A 16,444-nucleotide genomic window follows, 5' to 3' on the forward strand; every position below is an offset into this window, starting at 1 on the left:
TATCTCACAGGAGACTACACTAGTTAAGACCTGTAAAAGGTTCAAATTTCCAGTCCTATAAAGAACTCCGAGGTCTTGAAAGATACCCAGTTGGCAGGCAGCCCACTTCCTCTGCTGCACGGCTGGTGAAATCCTCCTGTTCCTCATGCTCTGTGTCCCAAATCAGGTGGATACCTGAGAGGGAGGAGGACTCCCTCGTTTATACTCACTGCACCTCTCAGGGCTCATGGCTCGTGCTCTCCTTCTCTTAGTGACCAATCAAAAATTTAGAATGGTGACAGAGAGCCAGATGTAAATAGAACTGCAGTGCCTAGAAAGTCAGAGCACAGATAGGATCAGAAGACAGACTGTAATTACAGGCCCTGCTACTTATTACATAGGCCAGTTGGGCTACATGAGCCTTTCGTGGAAACTTCCTGTGCAATTAATAAAGGAGAAACAGAATACTTTTGCAATCACTTTTCTAGCTTTCACTGTGGGGGTCCCATCCTGCCATCCTGGATTAGCTCTGATCACAGACCATCTTTCTCTGCATAAAATGAAGGCATCTGTTCTGTAAGACTAACAAACAAAAAAAAAAAAAAAAAAAAAAAAAAAAAAAAAAAAAAAAAAAAAAAAAAGAAAAAAGAAAAAAGGACAAAACCCTACTTGCAAACCTACACCATGCACTCAAGAAGGAAAGGAAACTGATCCTGATCCCCCCCAGATCGTAATCTGACAATGTTTTCAAGGCATCTGGCAAAAAGGAAGAAGAAAGAAGAATGCTATGAAATATTTAAAATCCTACTTCTGTCAAGAATACATAAGAGAAGAAAGGTGAGTTTGAAAGGGCTGCATTATTTGTAAGGTAAAACCTGAAAGCACCACCTTTTGCATAGAGGCACAAGGTGCCCTTGGCCTGAGCCAGAGCGGTCCTGAGAACAAACACCAGGCACTGATTCAACAGGGACTGGTGTGACAAAGTCAAGGCTGGGTGTGAGAGGGAGCAAAGCCGCTGTCCTGCAACACCCTGGCATGTACCATGGCACACGTGTTGATAATACAGCAAAACAGCTGCACCTTTGCAGCCAGCAACTCATCCTCCTCATCTAAAGCTTGAATCAGACTTTCAAGAGCATGAGAAACAGAGCATGCCCAGGGGAGGATTTCTCCTAAAGGCACTTTTTTTATTGCTGATATTTATTGCTAAGTCACCAAAGAGACTTCCAAGGAAGGGGAGACTGCCCTGTGAGGTCTGAGATGCATCAAATGACACTTTGCTTTGCTCCTGCACCCAGGATATTGCCCTTCCCAATCTCAAAACCCCACTGGTATAGAGTACCTTTGCAGAGGGGTCTCATCTGGGCATGACCACTGGGCTGATCCCAACTCTATCACAAGAAGCAGGCACAGGAAAGGCCTGGATGTGCCCAGCTGTCATCAGGAGAGAGCGCCCAAGAAGGTATTCAGGAGTTCCAATGCTCAGCTGAGTCTTTTTCTTGGTCACATCCACCTGCCTGCTGTACAGTCCCAGTAGAAACCATAACAGACTTCAGGACTGGTACTGGGCATACAAATGGGATCAAAATGATCCTGAAACACTGAAAAGAAAGACACTTTGGAACAAAACTGGCACAGCCACAATCCCCACAATGCTTCTTGAGCAAGAGAGAACGAAAGAATCCCTAGAATGTATTTATCAAAAGCCATTTTATGCAGATTTTTCCTTCTGAATATGTAAAACATGGTGAATATTAAACTTCAGAGATTCTTAATATGTTCCAAAGCCCCACGGACCTTTGAAATGCTAGCTCATCAATATGCAGCATCTAATCTTGTCAGAAAAAAAAAAAAATAAAGAGGCGGAAAAAGAAAAGCTATTCATCCTCTGCACACAGAGGTTACAGTGAGACTCCCAAGGAAAATAAAAAAACAACCAACTTCCAGCATCTTATGCAATAGGTTAAATTTACTCTGGTTGGGAAAGTTTCACTTTCTGCAAGAGAGAAAGTGCCTCTACGTGCATAGCTACGGGAAGCTTCTTCTGAAGTGTGAGGCTGAAACTGTGTAGCTGGATTACAGTAAGTAGTTTATTTAAAAAAACAAGGCTTGTGGCTTTGCCTCTTGTTCCAGTCCAATGCAGTCTCAGGATCCCCTCTCCAAAGGCCAGCAGACAGTGCGCCACCTAAAAATCCATTCTAGTCCAAAATGCTGTGGTTGAAATGGTTTTGCTTGTTTATAAAGTTTAGTGTTTCGTATCGCTTGCATCTGACCTTCAGCAGAAAGAAAAGCTCAGTTAAATTGTGCAAATATGTACCAAATGGGAGCAAGGGAAGGCAGCCAAAAATGCTGCATGAGCTTTTGCAGGGCTGCAGCCTTTTAGGAGCACCAGTTAGATGAACTGGATGAGAGGCCAAATTGATTTAGGCTCCAGGCAGGAGCTTAAAACACCATAACATCCAAATTCACAAAGAAAATGTTCTGTTGCTGCAACCCCAAATTTCCTGCACATGAAAACACTGTTTTCTTTCATCTTTAGTAGATGCTCGTTCTGTAATCCGACATTTAAAAATGAACAAACAAACAGGAGTCAGCTGACAAAGGATTCTTGCTGGTGAATGGAAGTAGGTCACTCTTAGTATTTAGCCTTTACAGTCTGGCTTAATATTAGTGTTGTACACAGAGCAGTAACAAAACTGCACTGGAGACAGGGAAAGACTCTAATTTTGTCTTTTCTGTGAAAATTAGCATTAACATTCTGCATTAATGTGCTATGCTTCCCCAGCACCCGATATCTGGTTAATTAAAAGAAAAACCACAACCACAAAGCAAACCACACACTAAATTAAACAGCAACAAAAAACCCTTACTGGTCAGCCTGCATTTAAAGACATCTCAGTATGAGTAACTGGGGAGAGAGGAATTTTCCTGAAGGAGCATAAAAGAAAATGAAAGCTCTACATACAAGACCAAATAAAATCTTCTGTCTCTCACAAATGCAAATTCTGGCTGCCCTTTTACACAAACATATTAAAGGAATATAACTGGAGGAAAAAAAATAAAAGAGGAAAAGCTAATAAAATCATTTTTGAGGAAAAAAAATATTTAAAAAACAAACTATCCTTCAAACATATTTCTTCATGGTAAATCCCTGCAATCATGTGGTTCTAAATTACATGGTTAAATATGACTGAAAAAGTAAGGCACAATTTCATAATCATTTTAAAAGCAATAATTATAACAATTTTCTTTGATATCCATATGGCAGGCCACTGATACTAAGGATTCACAAAACTACTTGATTAAAGATCTGAACAAGTTTTTCCAACTACTAGCTAAGACTCACAATACCTCGGTGAAGTAAGTAAGAAACCATCTTTCTTGCAAAGATGAGTGCACATTGAGGACATGGAAAAAGTGGGTAAGAGAGAGGGTTGTGGACACGGGGAGGCAGAGACAGGAAAGCAGAGGCACCCCAAATGTGATGTTCCTGGGGAGGGACTCTAACCCCTGGAAATGTAAAGGTAATGCCACCCCTGGGGCTTCTGTTTCCTTCCTCATTTTCTAAAACATCTAAGTAGGATAACAATACTGGACAAATACCAAAATAAAAAAAAAAGAAAAGAAAAAAGTTTTAACTGGATGCTCTTGCTACCCGTGATAAACGCTGTGCTTCCACACGTTACATGAAGCCAAAGGGACCAGGGACACATAGTCAGGAGTGAGGCCCAGTGCACTGTAAGTAGCAACAGTCAATATTGCAGCCTGAATTTCTGCTCAGTTATAGCCCCACAACCACCTGACATGTGTGTGTGTATGCCAGACTGCTCTGCAAGGGTGCAACTTAGCTTTTTTTCAGGCCACAGCAGAAAATTCCCAGGCTGAAGAGAGAGCTGCCACTCAGTGTCCACCAGGAAACTTACTGAGGCTGTGCTTTTTCTCTTAGATTTTCAGATGCTGGATGAATGTTATAATTTCTCATGTCTAAAGTCTGTTCTCTCTCAGGCTCCAAATGCCAGCTGGGCAACCAACTGTTGCAACTTCAAACTTGAAATGCTGAGGGAGACAGGTAATATTTCTAGAAATGTTGAAGGAAAAATGCCATTCCCAAGCCCAGGAAGAAGATTAAATTCAATCAGTATCTCTTGATTTTAATGGCAGTTGCCGTAATGTGCCTGTATTCTTCAGTAATTTCAGGGGAAAAAGCCAAACAGAAAAAGACCCCAAGATAAAACAAAGAAGAAAATTGCTGCTGCCACAGAAAAAGACACTGGCAGTCCCTATAGCCAGCCACTCCATGGCTTTAAGATGGATAAGAAAAATGAATCCAACAGAAGTAACACTGTTATTTTAACAGTCACATTACTTGGATTGTTCTAACAAAGGAAACAGTGACTTCAAAATTAGCAAAACTAGTTAAAAATAGGAAAAAAAATCTTGTAAAAAGTTTCAAAGCTTTTTTTAATTTCACCAGGTCCAATACTGAACCATTTCCCAAGAACATTTGCTCGATTTTAAGTAGAATTTTTATCCAAAAAATTTTCAAAATTGTAACAGAAACTTTAATTAACCAGCAGAAGAAACCCAAGAACTACAAACAACTGTGAAAGAAGAAATGGGTCTTTGAAAAATAAAAATATTTGTTAACAATTCTGAAATTTATTTAGATAAAAATTCAGCATAATTTTAATCATAACAGTAAAAAACAACCCCCAAAAATGTTGTGGGTAACATTGCAAAAAGAGAGAACTTCTCATTAAAAAATTGCCCTTCTGCTATCACATAATTTAGTGTAAAAATTGCAACCAGCTCTAACTGGAAATAGTGTTCTCACAGCTCTCTTGGTCTGTACTTTTCTAACCTCTAGGTTATGGAGCAGTTCCTGCCCTCCTTCCACAACAAACCCTCAGTTACCATCGCTGGTGTTTTCTCGTGGGAATTTCACCACAGTGGGATGGTTCAGCACCCCTCTCAGGAGCCCCAGCTTGCAGCACTGAACCTGTGTGAGGTGTTGTCCACCCAGACTGAACAAACAGCAAATCACCACTGTGACCCCACTGCAGGAACCAGACACCATCAGACACCAGTCAGCAACTCAAACCCTTTCTGAGCCACCAGCTCAAGCACCAGGTGTCTAACATTTATCCTTGACATGGGATTTCTCCCAAGAACCTTCTCTTGGGTCCTGTTATCCCTCGCCTTCCAGACTTTCCCAAAATCAAAAGGAACCACCATTTATCAAACCTAAGCCAGGCAGCAGCCATAACAGGTCCAAAGAGATTTCAGACTTGTTGCATATTCTCTTTAACAACCACCATTTCTTTAAAGACATTTTTTTTTTCATTCTTCTCAGGCACATTTTGCTGATAGGCAGAAAGTCAACTTAAGGCCTGTGTTTTGTTAAAGCCTCACTCCTGCTATCAGGATGAACACTATTATGTAGAGTGACAAACACTTTGGTACTCCCACATCTCTATGATTAAGTCATTACTCAAGTGTTTTGCAGCCATGATAAAAATCTAAGAATTAAAATATTAACACCCCTCCCAAAACCAAAATTAAAGTTGTGTTATCTGATAGGCTAAAGAATTGGTGTGGATTTCTGGTTTTAAAAGCAATGTTCAATGAATAAAATAAGTGACAATAAAACCATCACATTCACAAAATGCTAGTGTTAGCCTTGGGGATGTGCTTAAGGATTGGGCTGTAACCAAGGCAACCCAATCTCCTGGAGAAAGTTTAAGTAGAGTTTTAAAGCCATTGCTCAAAGATACAGTAAATCTGGCTGCAGGGCTACTTGTGACATATGGGAGATGCCACAACCACCCAACACAACTTTTAACAACTCAACCTCCTGTCATCCAAATGTTACATTTGATCAGCTGTGGTGTTCTCCTGCAGTTGGCATAAGGGTGACACAGGAGCCATTTCCTGTCTTCTGGATAATTTGATAGAAATTTAACTGTGCCCACATCCTACCCAGATCAAACCTGTATGATCAGGGGATAAAGAACCAGTCTGGTATTAATGGCTTATGTCACACCACGCAATGGCTTTAAGTCTGCACTTAAACAAACCCCAGGGACATAAATATTTTGCTAAATTAGAACCTGATCCTGGGCCCTGTCTGGCCACAGAAATCATGGGATCAGGCCCGACTTGCCAACAAATGCTAGACAAAAACAAAGCGGCATAAGCAGAAACTGCAGACTTGAACAGAAATGTTGGGGTGATCTTCCAATTCTTTCTGAAAGGAACAGTTTGGACATTACCACAGACACAGATGATGTGAATTTTTGTCATGGCTAATTGAGAAAAGCAGTGTCTCTTTGGCAAAAAGACTCCTTCTTTGGAACAGATAAACACGATATATTATAAGTATGTGATAAATATTGTGATGAAGCCATATCCCAGTGGTTCTTAATTGCAGTGCAATTGAGATAAATCCCACCAACATTTCTTATTAAATCCTGAAGCATCAGCAGGGAGATTTCCATATACATGTGGGTGATGAGAGCCTCTGTGATACAATATCTTTCAAATATATTTAGAGCAATGTTGGAAAACAAAACCACACAGAATAAAGAAGAGGGTTTTAGATACTCCCTCCTTCCAATGGGCAGATGGCTTTGGTGTCTAGGGGTAAAAAAAAACCATTATAGTACCTTTGCACAGATGTGTCAGGTCTAGAAACCAGCCACAGCACCTCAAACATCAACACTGTTCAATCTTTGTCAATCATATTTCATCCATGAAATATTTAATGCTTGAAAAGTCTGGCTCTCACCTCCCTGCATGCCAGCCCAACTCACCACAGCACTCTCATAACAGAGAGGATTCAGAGCTGGATCTCCTGGCTGGCTGTGTGCATTGCAATGGGCTGGAATCCCAGGCCTACATACCAGCAAACTTTTCTGGAAAGAGAAAACAGAGCTCCAGAAATCACTAGTTTGTGCTAGTCTGTGACTAGTTTAATCCCCATAATGTCTCTGGTAAACTGCAAAGAAGCTCTCTCATGCAGAGGGCAGAAGACAAGGAGCCAGATGACTTGCTCTAGTCTAGCCTATGGCAGGGCCATAAAAAGCCCAAAGGCTCTGAACTCGAGTCCTCAGTCTAGGCCACATTCTGCTGGAAGGCACAGCAGCTTGAGAGTCTCATCAACCACTTGATTTAACACTCACAAGAGTAAGGAAGATCAGAGCTACATTTTCTGCCTGATGAATGGCTCATTCTGCACCCAAATGCATCACATTACCACCTGTGCTTGTATCCCAGCACTGACCTCCCATTTTGTAGGGTTAGTTCAAACTAGATTTGCTCAGTATTTGCAAGGTTTTTTTGGACTGGTGGTGGTGCAGACTGCGTGTCAAGCGAGCTCAGAAGGACCTTACATGCCACGGTTCAGGGAGCAGGAGCCCAAGTGGAACCTGGTGGGAGCCAGGGTGCCAAAAAATCTGTTTATGTCTGAGGCAGTAACATTCTTGCAGGCCAGGGTAGAAATCCAGTATAAAAAGTCAAACTGCTTCAGCACAGCCCCTACAGTGGTGAAGGAAGACTTCTGCTCAATGATGCCACCCTTCTACAAAGAAGGATTCATTTCAAGCTGTGAATTTTGGGAAACTTCCCTGACACTGGTGAAGTTTGCCAACATAAAAACCATGTAAGGAATGGAGGTTTCAGACTGGTATTTCTGTATTTGAATTTACCACAGACAGCCGAAGCTACTGAATATCACAGTGCTCTTCCAGAAAGGTTAGTGCTAAACTGAAAAGAAATGCACCATATGCAGGAGCTGCAGTATCACATCACATTTTTCCTTTGTTTCCTATCAGTTCAGCTCATCTAACTTTTCTTTTCAGCATTAGTGGATATAATTATTCTCTATAACAGAAGCCTGATACAAAGAGGAAAGCACCACATTCTTATTGTTTTTCAGGGGGATGCATGAAAAAAAGATCTTGTAACTTACTCTTGAAAAGTTACATTTTGTCACTTTTATGGTCAATCAGCCTGCAACTGTTTCAGTTCTGCTTCTTAATTTAAGTGCAAAGAAAGGTATTTTCCTTGATTACATCTGCAAATAAGATATTAATGTCAATTCAGTGATATGAAAATTACTCCCTCACTATGTAATTTTCACCTTAGTTATTATGGGTTTCATGAACAAGAGTATTATAGCTGCTCAGAATGCCATGGATTTCTAATTTTTTGATTTGTTTTTAATTAACCAAACTAAAAAAACCCAATGAAACCCTAAACCCATGATCATGTGAAAAAAAAAAGGAATATCTGTGCCCCGGTTTTATTTACCTTGGGACATATATTGATTCTGGACTGAAGATGAAAATGCTGCTGCTGGCCCAGCACTCTACTGCCATGAATTTCACAGAGGCAAGTTAAAAGTGGCTGGGATGAAAATGGAAGAGGAAAAAATTGCCTGCTTTCTGGAATGGCATAGTGAAGGGTTTAATACCCTCTTTAGCTTTCTTAGGATGAAAACTGAACATGTATTTAGGATGATTTTTTTGCTGTTGAAACAAGACCTGATTTTTTAAATTGAAAAATACAAATCACATGTGTTAACATCAGAGAAATGTGCATCATCCCAAAGCCTGATTCAATCCCTGTTACTGTTGAAGGAAAATCCTCCCACTGCAATAACAGGAGATGGAAAAGATTTTATTGCTTGAATGTCTACCCAGAGACCAACACTGCCACTAGTCCCACTAGAATGGGCTCTATGAGAGTGGTGTAAGATTTTTTTGAGCATCGCTTTGCACTGCAGTTCTATGTAGTCATTTTTACCTTTTTTAACCACTGGGATTTCAGAAATGTGCTTCCAGCCCCACATCCCTTAAATATCTTCTCAAGGGACATGACTGGCTTATGCCTCTGGTAAATCAAAAAAGCATGTTGTGTGTGTAGTGTGTAGTGTGTGTGTAGTGTGTGCAAGCTCACATCTTTCTGTGATTGCTCATACATTGTGAATTGGAAGCATCACTACTGAATAAATTTATGCAATAGCTAAGTAGACTTCCATGAGTAAAAGAAAAACACTATTGAACTGGAAGGGAATGGAGACAAGTAAGGGCCTAAGAAATGACCAATCTGTGTTCCAAGGATACAAGATCACACCTACACTCAGCTGCAGTACAGTTGCAGTTGCACCATTTGTGTTAATGCTGGCTCTGCTCTCACACCTTCTAGGACAGTGGAGCTACTTCTGCTGGTGACACAGATCCTATTAAAGTCATCAGCAGACACTGAAGTCCCATGACTTCAATGAGAGCTGCTCAGGTTCTCAAAATAACTTGGGAGAAATAACTACCTCAGCCATCTTTCACCCTCTACCTTCATGTACTTCTTAAGAAACAGGAATCAACAGAAGCATAGTAAGGACCATGTTCAGACCTCCTTATACAGGCAGATAACTTAGGGGCTGTGACCCTTAACTCCATCAGCTGCACACAGAGCAGCTGCTCTGACTCACTCACTGCCCTCCTGGACAGTTGTGTCTAAATTAGGTGCCTGTCATGGGCAGTCTGAACATGGCCTCTCAAACTGCCCTCTTGTTCCAAGGCCTTCCAGTTTTACTTTTTTCTTTTTTTTTTTTTTTTTTTTTTTTTTCAATAACAGAGATTCAGACCCTAGGCTGGAAAGAAATCATGCAAAGCTTGTGCAATATCTCCCAACGGGCATCCTGGGGAGGGTCACAGTTGATACTCAGAGATCAGTGCTGGCCTTGGCAGTCAGAGCCTGGATCCGAGCAGAGTTGCAGGTCTTGCAGAGGATGTGCCCGTCCAGAGGGTAACAGCCCTGATTGTCCCCTTCAGACAGGAGGCCACCACAGTCCTAGGAAATAAGTGAACAGGAAGAGCAAAGTAAATAAGAAAGAACAAGATGAAGCAAAGAATCTATTAGTCAAAGAAACTCTCTCCTCACTCTCCACCTTGTAACAGGATCCAGCCTGAGTCAGTGCAAAGCATGAAGCTGAGGTACGTGATGTCTTTTACGATTAAGCCATTTTCTGATAAGAGACAATGCTGCAGAGAAGATGGGTTCCCAAGCTCCCTGCTGAATTTAATCCAATTGAAAATAAAAGGAGATTATTCCCTTCACATTTCTGAGGATGCAAAGGTCTTTAGCATTGGAGAAACATCAAACTCAAGCACATATTTATTAATTCAAAAAAGGGATAAAAAAGAAGCATCACTGGGAAAAAGTTTAGTACCAATATCTGACTATAAGTAATCTCCTTTGGAAAAGTTAATGCCATAAAGTTACAGCCTCCATTCCAGGAGTGGCAGCTAAGCAAAGTCCCTGCCTGTCTCCCCTTACCAGAACTGTCGCCTGTGTTTGCATTACAATTGGCCAAAAAAGTTATGGCAAAAAGGAGGATGTCAGACAGGAACACGGAAACCCCACTGCAAGGCCTCAAAACCTGCTCCAGAGACCTCAGCCTATAAGCTTTAAGGCTGAGTATAGCTGCTAGGAAAGTTGGGAATTATCCCACACTTTGTGATTAAGCAATTGCTTGGCCCAGGACTGCTGATGGATCCATGTGTGTGAAAGCCTGGGTATCTCAGCAACCAGCATGGGGACATGCTGTATGATGAATTAGGCTCTACAAAATTTAGTGTAAGAATGCCCCAGCATCTTAAAAAATAATGGGCCTAAGTAATGGGCTGGTATGTACCCTGAAAGCCAAGGTCAGATTGAGAATTGTGCCAGATGCCTCAAGTTTCAGCCTAGACCTTTAAACCTTAGTCCATCCTTCTTTCCAGTTAAGGTTATTAAAACCTGCAACTGCAATAAGAAATATATTTGGTCTCATTTTCTTACCCTGCCATCTGGCTGATGTATTATCCAACAAGTAACACTAGCACTGAAGAATTCTTGAAGGTTCCCTAACACAGCTGTTCCCACATGCTAATTGCTTTAAGGTGATTTTTATTCTCTGTCTTCAGACTCTTACCATCAAAATTACATGAAGTGTGTAATGAAACTGAACAGGAAAAGTAGCATAAAAAGCATTGCACAAAACAAGAATGATCATGTTTATGTGTCCATTAAAATTCTTCAACCCAGAGCCATATGCTGAGTTTCCTGTACAGTCTTGCTCAAATCCTAGCATGCATTAGCTTTCATTTTAAGAACATAAAGATGAGCTACGTTTGTGTCCAAGCTATAATTTATTAAGTCCTCCAGTATTAAGACCTAATTGCCTGAGTCACATTCTTTTGCTCTTCTAATGAACCTGTTATAAACAAGGGACCTGATTTTCCTCTCATTTGTGTGGATATAAATGAGGAAAAATTCCTTGCTTGCTGAAGTCAATGAAGTAATTTGATTGTACAGCCAGTGTTACAACAGGCTATGCCTGTTGCGTGGGCAATGTCAGGTGGTGATGAAGTTAAGCCACGCTTAACTTGCTTTCTGTCCCTGCTGTGCCTGGAATACCAACCTCGCACCGGTAGCACTGGACATGGAAGTCACGATCCAGGGCAACAATGCGCACGGTCTCCTCTTGTCCCGGGGCTGGCATGATGGGCTCCTTACACACAGAACACCTCGGGGCAAATTTCCTGAGGGAGCAACAGACAGGCACAGTCATCTCAAACTTGGAGCAAAAGTTTTTGTTATCTGGACCGGCCAGCCAGAAATGTGTGAATTTGTACCAACGCACATACACATGTATGCGCACACACAGCACGGGCTGGAGCTCTGCACAGCTCCCTCCTTGGAAAAAAACAGGCAGGAGCACTTTAGTCTTACAAGGCAATTTCAGGCATGTAGGATATTAAAGCACATTTATTAGCAGAGGACTTATAGAACTTCTGACAGACAGCAGAGCATTTTGCGTGCCCTAATTAACAACTAAAGTGCTTGTTGAATGACCCTCCATTGTGGCACCTATGCACTGCCACAACCCTCAGCCTCTAAGAAATTCATGCAAATCCCATGGTTAGGAAGATGACCAGAATCTGCTTCAAGCATGTCTTGAAAATAAAAATCAAACTATTAAGATTTGGAGATTGGAACAAATAGTTTAAAAGTCTGAAACGAAATAGTAAAAAGAACTGCCTTGCACTAACACTAATTTGTTGAGGTTTATGTCACCCACTTTAAACTTTCAAGCCATCTTACCCACTTACGCACACAGAAGCACATTTCTGGCTGTGCTCACTCTCAGGCAAGAAGCATCAGGGCAATTCTGACTTGCTGCATCTTCTAGCTAAAACCTACTCAGTTATCCAACAGGGTGTTGTCCAGGCTTAAAAGGGAACAGGTCTGGATGCAGAGACCCCAACGTTCTCTCTTCCAGTCAGCCTGACTTCCAGTTGTACAGTGACAATAACTCACTGCATGAAGAGACTGACTTGAATCAGGGTCAGCTCAGGGATCAAGAGAAGCACAGCCCTTTCTTTTTCCCTTCTGTTTCTCACTATATGCCTTTCTGGATAATTCACCCATGTTCTGTATTCCCTCTGGTTTTGCTCCCCTCAGGTCCCATGAGAAGTGGCCACCTCTGCTCCTAGGCTTGGGAACATTTAGCCTGTGGTGAATCGTTCTCTATTTTAGTTCAAAACCTACTGGTACCAGTTTCCTGGCTGCAAATTCTGCCTGCAAAAAAGGAAATTTATACCCACAGAATCTGTTGCCATGTAATGAGACCCAGGGTCAGGGGCTGTGGAGTGACAGAGGGCAAAGCTTACGGCAAACATCAGAACACAAGGAGATCAAAGGCCCTTCTCTTCTAAAATGCCTAGTAAGGATTGACTCTGCCACCCAGCCTGTCACATGAACCACCTCAGAATTAACTATCTTAGAAAAGAAAAAAAAATAAAATCTATCTGTACTAGGAATAAAGAAAAATATTAATTTCACTGGCAGCAGATGAAAGATGCCTGTGTAGCTGTGATCTAATGAAAGAATGAATTAAACAGTGGCTATAACGAGTGCTCTGAAAAATAACTTAAATGGATCATAATATGACTGGAGCTGTGATGGCAATTAATTATGTGCTGCTTCATGCAGGCCCTTCCTTGTGCCATTTAGCTCAAACGTGGTACTTAAAAAATACTTCAACATTTCTTTGTCCAGGGTACTGTGAGTAATTCATTATGAGACAAATATTATCTCCCAGGATCCTGAGATCATTCCTGCAGATTTCAGGGGATACAGATCTGTTACTGTGGGGCCTGAGCTCAGGGAGTAGCTGAGTAACAGTCTGAACATTAGCTACAATTTTGTTATCAAGAGGATGTAGATGTAGAACACTCAACCTCCAGATCAGGAGGACATGTCATCCCTAATCAATTAAAACTGGCCTGGCCAAAGTACTGCAAAATGTGTGGCTGGCCAAAGCCATTCTGAGTGTCACATTGGGTCTTGTGCTATTCCCATCACCTTCCCCTCAATCCTTCACTCAACAATTTTTATGTCCTTCCTTGCATTGACAGCCTCCCACCTTCTACTCTCAGAGCCCCGAGGTCTGTATGCAGTCACTGCCAAAAGGCTTCAATGTGGGACATCAGCTCTCTTTCTCCTGACAGTATGTGAGCCCTTGGCCTGTGGGGCTTTGGGAAGGGGCACTCTCCAAATTGCTGAGGGGGTGTGAAGGAAGTCCTTCAGGTGACTGAGTGGTGCATGAAACTCCTGTTGGGCCTGTGCTCAGGACCACATTTTACCTTGCACACAACTGGCGGCACAGAAAGGCAAAGCAACACAGCAGCTGCCAATTAACTCAGCCTAGCTGAGCTACAGGGAACATCCTCCTGTTGGATTCTAACATGCCAGTTAATCGTGGCTGCTTCCCTTTCTGTCAAGTCAGTCAGCTTCTTTGAGCTTTCAGACCCACACACTGATGTCATGAGGCTCTAATTAAGTCTACCCGCTTAGAAATTAAGAGGTAAATGGTTGAGATACAAACTCACATTTGTCAGTATTGATTTCATCTTTTAATTGAGGGGTGTAATGTATCTGTCTTTTCCATACAGGGCAAACATTTGTGCTCTGATTATATCTACCTGTCTGTCCCTAGATTAGTTGTGATGATGGGGGTGGTAGTGTGTCAGTGACAGAAATTACTTGCAGCTATACCTTTCAACTTACTTTAAATAGCAGTTTCACTATAAATTATTACCAGGGCTGTATTTTTAGTAGCTTTAAAAAGCTAATTAGCAACTAGAAACAAAAGGAGCTGTGAGCAGCCTGTGGCCACTGAGATCCCTCTACGGTAAGCAAACACCTGCAGAGTGCAGGAGGACAGGACCTCTCTTAATTGCTCAGTGGAAGAGGCAGGGAGGTGGTGATGTGAAAGTGCAGGTAGAGGCAGTGAAGAGAAACATGCCCATGCACAGTGAAAAGGCAAGAGGAAGGCAGAACACTTAAAACAGAGGGACACAGAGGTTATCCCTCAATTCAGCTCTAAGCAAAACAGAGATCAAGCAGAATCGTCCCCTAACCAATTAACCTTGTATGCCATGGCTGCTTGGAGCAATGCTCTCCCTACTATTTAAGAGCCTTGGGAGGAAGTGGCATAGGGTTCAGAACTTCCTGAAAGCTCAGTCTGAAAAAGGAGAGTTTTTAGAGGCAAAAGACAAATACAACAAACAAAGCAGTGACAGCAGCTTAGGCCTTACTTATGGAAATCCTCAATGCAGTGGATGTTGCCACCAGCATCCACAGTGAAGGGGATCCCATCCAGGCTGCGATGGCACATCACACAGGTGAAGCAGTGGGGGTGGTAGGCCTTCCCAGTGGCTCGGAGGATCCTTTCCATGATGGGCTTTGCACAGACACTGCACTGCTCCAGTGTATTCTGCAAAGAAAACATACACAACACATGTGAGCACCATCTCAGCAGGACACTTACAAAGGTCAGCTGGGCTGGAGGCTGCTGCGGGTCTGCTTGGAAGCTTTAGGTACCTTCTTTTCATTTCTTCTAGATAAAGTGCAGTACAGCCAACAGTTATCAAAGAGTATGATAACATGCACAGGGAGCACAGGGCCTGGGTCAAGCCTTTAGAACAGTGTGAGAACACAAACCAGAGCTTCTCTCAGCAGCTCTGACAAGTGATCAGAGATGGCTCATCAGGTGGGTTATCTGAGACACAGCAGCTTCTGTAGCCAGGAGCACATGAAGGAGTTGTGCAGCCAAAACTCCCGGGCTTTTGCCTCTGCACTGCCCAGTCAGAGTGAGCTTATGCAGCAGACTTCATTAGAGACAAGTTCCACAGAGGGCAGCGCTAAACTGAAGTGCAAACTCCTGGGGTTACACAGACACCCCCTAATTACTTTGCCAATGCAGATCCCATAAAAATATCTTTATCTGCCTTGTACAAAGATCTTGATCTTCCTCTCTCACCACAGAGAATACTGCTAAGTCTGGGCAGAGAACAAAGCAGTGGCTGCAAGGAAAGCATCTGCAAGGACAGGAGCTCAGGATGACTTAAATGCTTCATTTATCTCTGGCCCACAATGTTTGAGATAATGACTGTGAAATGCCAGCTCTGAGGCCATGATCCTTGCTGCACAGATTTTACATACTAGCCTGCTCCTAAAGTGCTGGAGCCAAAAAAATTCCCACTTTTCAAGTGGGGTCCATTGAATGATTCATCTCATTTCAACCCTCACTTACCCTTGCAGTTAATTATAGAAACACCAAGATAATTTGGTTTCAGATGGTTGTCTGTGAGCCACACCAGCCCTTATGACACCAACTGGGTAACTCACCATTTCAAAACAAGCACTTTAAAAGACACATGCCATGAATGGATGGTGCAAACCACATAGATGCAAACAATAAATCTGATTTGGGTAATTTCACTGGACTTTAGAAAAGCAAACTTCACCTACTATTCTTGCTTGATGGACCTGAAGTTATCAAATAATGTTATCAATCAGTGTTTGCATCTTGGATGAGGTAGAAAAATCTATCATTACACTATTGATTATTATTTAGATAGACAGAAATAAGGGAGTGGGAAAATAAAGGAAAAAATCCAACAGGACAGAAATATAGAAAGCTGCTGAAAGGCAGATCTTGTTGACAAACACAGGAAGGCTAAAGTTCTGCTTCCTCATGCAACAAAATTCCCAGAGAAAGCAGTGCTTTGACTGCATTGTTATTGCTTCTTTGAGCCAGTGTTCTCAGGGGCAAGATCCACTCCTTACATGTGCAACTGAAATCTATTGTAAGGAGATGAATCACCCAGGAACTCAGAAGGTTCTACACTCTCATATTTGCTCTCAGACATTATCTCTGGGCTGCACGTCACGGGTAAGGTACAAACATAGAAATACATGGGTTCCTATCAGAGGATCAGAAGGATTGTTTTTGGAAAGGTCGATATGACAAGTCCTGAATTTCAACCCGTATGAGAACTGCCTCATGCATTTGTAAGGAGAGCACAGCCAGACTGGCATTGAATACAGGCTGGATTTTGCTTTATACCTTGTA

At 42.1% G+C, this 16,444-nt stretch overlaps 1 protein-coding gene across 1 annotated transcript in view; it reads right to left on the reverse strand.

The window, feature by feature from the left end:
* Nucleotides 1-595: 595 nt before the first annotated feature.
* LOC102034991 (lipoma-preferred partner homolog) overlaps nucleotides 596-16,444 on the reverse strand; it is a 123,107-nt gene continuing 107,258 nt past the window's right edge. Inside the window, exons 4-6 of the mRNA XM_031055338.1 lie at nucleotides 14,625-14,803; nucleotides 11,444-11,564; nucleotides 596-9,831 (exon numbers count right to left, since the gene is read on the reverse strand). Coding sequence (XP_030911198.1) covers nucleotides 9,703-9,831; nucleotides 11,444-11,564; nucleotides 14,625-14,803 — 429 coding nt within the window. The 3' untranslated portion in view covers nucleotides 596-9,702. The remainder of the gene's footprint in view (nucleotides 9,832-11,443; nucleotides 11,565-14,624; nucleotides 14,804-16,444) is intronic.

Source organism: Geospiza fortis, unplaced genomic scaffold, assembly GCF_000277835.1.
Source record: "Geospiza fortis unplaced genomic scaffold, GeoFor_1.0 scaffold172, whole genome shotgun sequence".
Classification (NCBI taxonomy): Eukaryota; Metazoa; Chordata; class Aves; order Passeriformes; family Thraupidae; genus Geospiza; species Geospiza fortis.